This window comes from Fopius arisanus, unplaced genomic scaffold (genome assembly GCF_000806365.1).
Source record: "Fopius arisanus strain USDA-PBARC FA_bdor unplaced genomic scaffold, ASM80636v1 scaffold00004, whole genome shotgun sequence".
Taxonomy (NCBI): Eukaryota; Metazoa; Arthropoda; class Insecta; order Hymenoptera; family Braconidae; genus Fopius; species Fopius arisanus.
The window spans coordinates 2,425,043-2,432,652 of NW_011887743.1; the positions used below are offsets into that span (position 1 = coordinate 2,425,043).

General features: G+C 40.8%; 1 protein-coding gene across 1 annotated transcript in view; it reads right to left on the reverse strand.

Annotated features, from left to right (window-relative positions):
* Window positions 1–3,143: 3,143 nt before the first annotated feature.
* Window positions 3,144–7,610, reverse strand: part of dmrt99B (doublesex-Mab related 99B) — a 9,334-nt gene continuing 4,867 nt past the window's right edge. Inside the window, exons 3-5 of the mRNA XM_011315459.1 lie at window positions 4,375–4,811; window positions 4,006–4,300; window positions 3,144–3,923 (exon numbers count right to left, since the gene is read on the reverse strand). Of these exons, the coding sequence (XP_011313761.1) occupies window positions 3,598–3,923; window positions 4,006–4,300; window positions 4,375–4,811 (1,058 nt within the window). The 3' untranslated portion in view covers window positions 3,144–3,597. The remainder of the gene's footprint in view (window positions 3,924–4,005; window positions 4,301–4,374; window positions 4,812–7,610) is intronic.

Below are 7,610 nucleotides of genomic sequence, written 5' to 3' on the forward strand. Positions count from 1 at the left end.
AAAAAAAATATATTGAGTGAGAGAAAAGAGTTGAAAGACACTCGCGTTTCCCGTCGGGCTTACAAAAGCCGTTCATGTTCGATTCCCCGCTGATCCTCCACACGGACAAAAAAAAAAGAAATCCGTGAAAACGTCCATCGAAAATCCATTGTCCCGTATATATATCTACTCTGTCAAACGCAATGGTATACCTTATATCTGGCTACCCTTTAGACCTTTGGCCTAGCTAAAAAAATAACACACAGATCCGTGAACCCCGCGATTTTATGGCTTTTCGGTGGCAAACCCCTTTTTTGCCCCTCTTCTTCCGTTATTGCCATTTGTTTCAGGGGATGCCAAAAAAAAAACATGAAAATTTCTCGACGAATGGAAGAGAAAAATTCAGCTGACGCACAATAAAAATTGACGCACCTATTTTCGATGGATTGAAATGAATTTTTTGGGGTTTTAGATGAAAATTGGAATTGGATTTGGGGAGAATGATTCGAGCGGATGATTCAAATGATCTGTAGATTCCTGAGGTCTTGTTGACTTTAATCTCGTACAGCAAAATCAAACAGAGAGATTCTCCAACTGAATGAGTTCTCCACGCGCGTTGAAAGTATGTGTTGTTATTGTATAAGCCTTAATGGATACGCAAACACGACGTATTATATCTCATCGTACACCAAACAGAGTAGGAAAGAGCGAGGGAATCGGAAAAATAAAATCAACAGACTCGGTGTATATTTACGGTGAGAGCAAAAAGACTATTACCATTTGGTGAGTGAGAAAATATAAATGAGTGATTTGTCCTGACTCCTTTAATTCGACTGATTGCAAAACTTCACTTGCATGTCTAAACAGTCCAAGAATTTCTGGTGCAAGGAGAGCGAGAATTTGCGGAAACAATTCGCCGAGTGAATAATATTAGTATCAAACAATGGTGGCGCTAAATTGAAATACAGACTGAGTCGAAAGGTCGAGGTGAGGTGGAATTCTATTTCACTTCCTCATCCTCATTGCACACCAATACATGGACAATGTACTTCTATGATTACATAATGTATACGAAGATGAGAATTACATATACACTGAGGTGTACGTGTTGCCGGTGTTAACTGGAGTGTGTATTTCCATTTTCCAACGCTAGTGTATTATTAATACAATCGCACGATATCTGTGTGAATAAAATCGACGGGGGTGGGTTATGGGGGGTGAGAAATAGCATACAAATGAAATATTAATTAAATCCATGAAAATATTCCACTCACTCTTCCGCCCTTTCCACTCTCATTCGCTTCTTCGGGGTGACACCGAGAATTTATTCACATTTTGTCCATTCGGTTCATCGACTATTTCCACTGAATTCTCCATTCATTTTTATACAAATCCCCGAAATTATATGATAAATCATTTTTTATTTTTATTTCGTTTTTTGGCTCAATTTTATTGGACGTTTTTTTTTATTATTTCCAACTTCTGTTGCCTCCTAGTGAAATGAATAAAACGGTAGATGACGGGTGGCTCTTTAGCTTTTAACGTTTTCTGGCGACTCTGTATCAATATTTGCCAAGTGTTCACCTCAACCTCCAACAGATTTTTTAAAGTCAAATGTATATATTCATTTTTACCTATCCGCCTACCTGTTGTAGTACTCCCCAATTCGGTGAGGGGTACAATGACACAGGTGACGATTTTTTTTTTTATTATTGAGAGAAAAAAAAAGTTGAAAAGTGTTGCCGACTGGTGTATTCAGTCGAAATGTTGACTGAAGAGTCCAAGTGAATTCATCGGATACTCCATTTCAAGTGATTCGTTAAAGTAAAAAGAACGAGAGAAAAAATTCCGTGTAAAAGATATTTTGAGATTTGTCTGTAATATTTATTATATCTTGGAGATATTCAGTGACATCAAATGACACCGAACAAACCGAGGAATTTTCGCGACTGAGAAGTCTTTTGAGTTACTCAATTGGCTTATATCAATTAAATGAGGCTTAACATTCCACTTTAGGTTTCCCCGTTGAGCTGCAAATTGCAGACAATATAACCCCCAGAGTGTAACCCTGGGTTATATAATATAAAAGAAAAGGGATCAAGGATGGTGAGGAGGGAATGAGAATTTAGGAAATTTTCCAGGAGTGCGCATATTCAAATCACTCCACCCCCTTTATCCACAACAGGGGGTGTCTCTATATTGCCGTCAGGCATATAAACACACACGGATATACTAGCCCTCGGTACCTCGTTAATAACAGGAACCATTGTCGACTATAGGAGATATAAACTTTATGCAGGATTATACCGAGTATCGATGCCGCACTGTTCATTGTTCCTATTCTGTGTGTGTGAAATTTCACAAACAAAAACCACTGTGCAATACCATTCAAATAGTCTGTACAATTGAATTTGTCAGAAAAGATTTTCAGCGGGTATCAATGAATAACGCATTTTTTCATCGCCTCAACGCCATCTGCTTTTTTAATTCAAGCATTTGCCCCCTCTAATTTTCCCACAAAATTTTTCATCCACCTCTGACCCAGAGAGAATCATCTGTAATCATTCGACAATAAGTACAAGTTGTTATTTTTTTTTTTTTTATGGGGTTTCATTGTTGGCCACTCATGTGTAGCGAAAAATCACTCACTTGACGGTCTCTAGTGGGCGTGGGGACAGATTCCCTGGGATTCCCCTTATTTTCCAGATTTTTCACCGGAAATCGGATACTCTCGACTTAATTGAGGGACGCTTTGCCATTTGAACACGAAATGAATTATTTCCGCTTGAGGGGGCATCCTCCAGGTACTTTTTCATCTACCCCCTGTAATTGGAATGTCTTGGGAAGGCAGGGGATGAATACAGATGGAAATTTTCAAACGACACAAATAAACTAAATATCTTATGCTCGATGATTGATTTATTGAGGTTTTCCGGTCTATACAAGATGATCGTTTCGCACGATCGCGTGCTCAAAATTCAATGTTAATACATTTCAAACTCAATAATTATCGTGTCATTGTATGCATCGAAAAAGAAAAATTTGTCACATTATATTTCATCTATATATATATTTATATTCTTGAATGTATATTGCAAGATGATATACCGAATAAATTTAGATAATACGTAATTTACCTTAAAATCATGAACGGTTATGTACAGTGTTGTCTCTTCTATTACATTTTCAATATTTCATTAGAATTTATTTAATCAATTATTGAATTTATATCAACGATTCTATCTACGTTCACACTATTAAGTCTTTTTATTTCTTCATTTATTATGAGTTGTGGATATCTACACACATAAAAGTTATTGGACATCTTTCAAGGCCCAATTGTTATTCCACACTCTAGAAAATCAATGAAAATAATAATCGAGTGATTTTAATGCGTGTGAATATTGTGATGATAAATAAATTCAAGGGATTCTCCTCGAAAATTTAGAGATCTCCATTTGTAATACCTAGAGTGTGAAAACAATCGCTGAATCTCGACCTCATGATTCGCTGAATAAAAGATGTCTGAAGTCCCTCATTCCCATTTTTATTCCTAATTCGTCAACCCAGTCAGGGCTATGGGTAGCTCCAGGGTATCTGATGAACGAGTTCGGTAGGTCACTCGGAGTAACTGGTTTTGTCGCTTGCATCATCGGGACTGGTTTCCCGGTAGGCGTCACCAGTGCCATTAGGGTGTGCTCCCTGATTTGGTGGTCTTATGACGGTGGGCAGATATCCAGTGCCTGTGTAAGGAGCTGCGAGAAATCTGTGACGTGTTGGTGGACTGGGACCGCAATAACCACCGCGTGATACATAAGCACCAGCTGATGTAGCAGCTGATGCAGCAGCAGCTGATGCCAGTGCACCAGCTAGAGGTGAGAATGCTGATTTTGGTTGAAGGCTGTCTTCACAGACTAAAACTTCCATCGCTGAGACAACATCACCTACACGATCATCAATTCAATTCGATGGATTAACCATCAATTCTTCATTCAACATTGGAGATTAATGGATTGAGACAATTACCTTTACAACGATGCAAAAGGGCCTCGACATCGGCTCGACGTCTCCCAGGAAAGACCCTCAATAAAACATCAACTGGTGATCTCTGCTGTTGCTGCTGCGAGTGCTGTTGAACTTGGAGGCCACACGCTTGAACATTCTGCATCTGCATTTGCATCTGCATTTGAATCTCTCGGGGCTCGGTGGTTAAGTGGTGATGATGGTGTTGGGGTTGATACAGAGCTGGTGAACAATACAAGGAACTCGCTGGTCCATAAAGAGGTGCATATGGGGAAAAGTGAGCGGCTGCTGCTGCTGCCTGAATTCACAAATTAAAAATCATTTATTATCTTGAATTGATAACCAGGGAATTCCCGTTTTAATTGCACTTACAGCTAGGGAAGCCGGCGGTGGGCTGTGTCGTGGCTGTACAAGATCCACCGCCTGCATAATAGTTTGATTCGGTGTTTGAGGGGAGCTCGATGCCTTCCGTAAACTCAAATTTTCTGGTGCTGGAGTGTCAACCCTCTGTGGTGTCAATGCCGGTGTCAAGGGTGGTGTGTGGGTGGGACTGGGTGTACCTGGTTCTGGGCTGCCGTCGTCCGTCTCATTACCACTATTTTCCCTCTTTCTACCGATCAACGAGTCCGATTCATTTGTCATTCCATGACCACTCGAACCACTCGCATGTGTACGACTCGCTGAATGAGACCGTGAACGCGATCGTGATCGAGATCTCGATTTTGTCGACGGTCTGGCTTCTGCACCGGAGTCCGAATCCCTGTCGTCTTCGGTCATTGAGTCGACGGTCAATCTCGCTCTTTTGGTACCTAAAAAATTCATAATCTTCATCTCGATTTATCCCTCGAAATCTAGGACAAGTGTCAAAGTGATGTGACAAATTATTGACGATACATAAGGACGATGAAAGGAAGAGGGTTACAGGAGAACCTGAAGTACATTGCCTCATCATTGTGTACTACCTGCTGGAGCTATTGATACCTGTTAGGATGAAGAATATTGTACATTGGTGGTAGACAGTGGAGGTAAGTTTAATGTGATATTATACATGAGGAATTGTTAAACGCAAGTTAACCGCAAGTGCACGTGCACCACACGCACTCATCCAGGGATAATGGTCGTGTTTCAAGTGGTGGTTTAACTTTCAAGGACTATTAACGGATAGTATAGCATACGTATAAGGTGGAAGGAGGTACCAAAGTGTTTCCACCCCAGTATATCTCTCTTTTCGCCTCGTTAGGGATAATCATTTGAGCGGAGAATAACTGTGGTAAACCGAGGAGAGAGGATTGTGCGGGATTGAAAGCCACGACATGGACTTTGGGGATTGGAATTCTCATCGTTCTTTTCATTTTTCGGAAATCCAGGGGAATTCCTCGTGAATTCTCAGTTTTCATTTTTTACTCTCAATTGACAGAACTGTCAATTGTCATTGCAGATATATTCTTTTAATAATCCCTTCGGCAAATGAAATCCCCGGGGAATGATTTGGGTTGGGGAAATCGAGACGCCTCGAGTACTCGAGTGTATTTCGATACGAGAAAAAGTTAATAAGGGATTTAGCAAGGGTGAACTGATATCCCTGGAGTCAAAGCCCAGGGCCCCATTTCACGCGGGAATACCGTAAATACAGACTACATTCGCCTTTACAAAAGCTCCTTTCATACTCTTTCACTTATTAATACATTTTAGAGGCAAGTCAATAGCTCAAACTCGCGAATTGAAACGAGAGAAAAATGTTTTTATGAGTTAAATTGAGGGTATTTCTGACTGACCAGTGGTGGGCCACTCTCTACCCGGTGTTTTCAAGTATCTGATACTCGAGTGGGGCAGTTGATTTATAATCATTAAGGGTGAAAAGCTGTGTGGGTTTCGTGAGTTCATGTATTTGAAAAAAAAAAAAAAAATTGTACTATGTTTGAGGCGAGTATTGATTCGAGAGAGAAAAATAGTGGACTGAAGAATCCTTTGGGAATTCAAACAGCCGATGAGTGGTCTGATGGAAATAATTGCGAGAAATAATATTTAAAATTCGAGGTAATTATTTCCAATTTGTTAATCATCTGCAATCATGTGATATATTAAATTATTGGATTATTATTGTTAAAGTGGGAGGGAGTGAATATTTCTGGCTTGATGGGATTAATAAGAGTTATAAATGTTTCTGAATATTTTCACTGATGACTCGAGCAGAAAGAAATTCTAGGAATGCATCAGCGGGGGTTGTGCGACCTCGCCACCCCATTTCCACCGACAATTCCAACCCTCGTAATTCCCGACAGGGAAACACATCCACGACATAGATATAGTAAACCCACCGTCGACACTTTATTAAACGTTCCATAAGTGCCCATTCATCGTTTCTAGGAGATTATTATGCGCCGTAGCGTTTCGAATTTACTACCGTAATATTTCTACAAGGGTCATCCGCATTGTCCTTATAACATTTTATCTATTCTGTATTTGATGTTCGATATTCGATATTCGATATTACTGATTCCTCGAAAATTCACATCAATTTATCAAACATTAATTGGATTTATGTAGAAGTAACTGTTCTGACGGTTTTCAACGCGTGTTATTGAGATTTTATTGTGAAACACTCCAACAATGGACTCTGATAATTCATGAGACCTTTTGGGGGTATAACAGAGGGACGGAGACATGTAGATTACCCATGGGGTTGGGTAGATCTGCGGGTGAAAACTGTGACGCCTAACCACCTAATTTATCACTTGGAGTTTACACCCCCTTCCTCCATCCATATACCAAATAAAATAAATGAAACTATTAAAATTTTGACCAACTCTGATGATAAACCATAGGATCCCGGGGTACAGTATCACCTCGAGACAGCCCCCAGGTTTGAAAATATGAGACTGGTGTGAAAATTAATAGCTGTGTTTGCCGTCCTACCCAGGAGTCCACGTTAAAGGGCTGACACGTCTCCCCCTGAGAGGAGCACAGTGAAGGTGTATAGTTGGGCTGTGTCCTATTGCTCCTATTCTACTATCTCCATTATGTTCCCAAATGGCGGATGGGTGGAGGAATGGTGCATACCACCCACCAACCCCGTTGAGCTTTACCAAAAGCTAACGTGTGCCACCACCTCCAACCACCCAACATCTATATGCCATTCTAAATTATTCTCGCATTGTTCCAGCTTGATTCCATTGTCCGTGTCTGTCTCCACCGTTTATCCAGGGGATAGTATACGCATTCGGATAGGAGATAGATACCCTCGCGAGAGAATATACGCGCCACGTCGTCGGCCACGAGACGCCACTACGCGTTTATCCCCCCATATACCCCTCATTCCCCTCCTACACCCACCATTAACCACCCAACCACCCACCGCCCCTTCATTTTCATACCCAACAATTCGTAATATATACATCATCACACTTGTACAAGTCACTCTCTCTCAATATGTTGTATTGGTTGAACAAGGATGGGCTAACATTCAACTGTTGGGACTGACCCTTCAGCCAGAGGAGAGAACCTGGCGATATATCTGACGTTAAATCCATCCACATTTAGAGATTGTTTGTCCCTTCAATGGGATGCCGCTTGCACTTATCATGAGGATATGTACGTGAGGGGGGGGG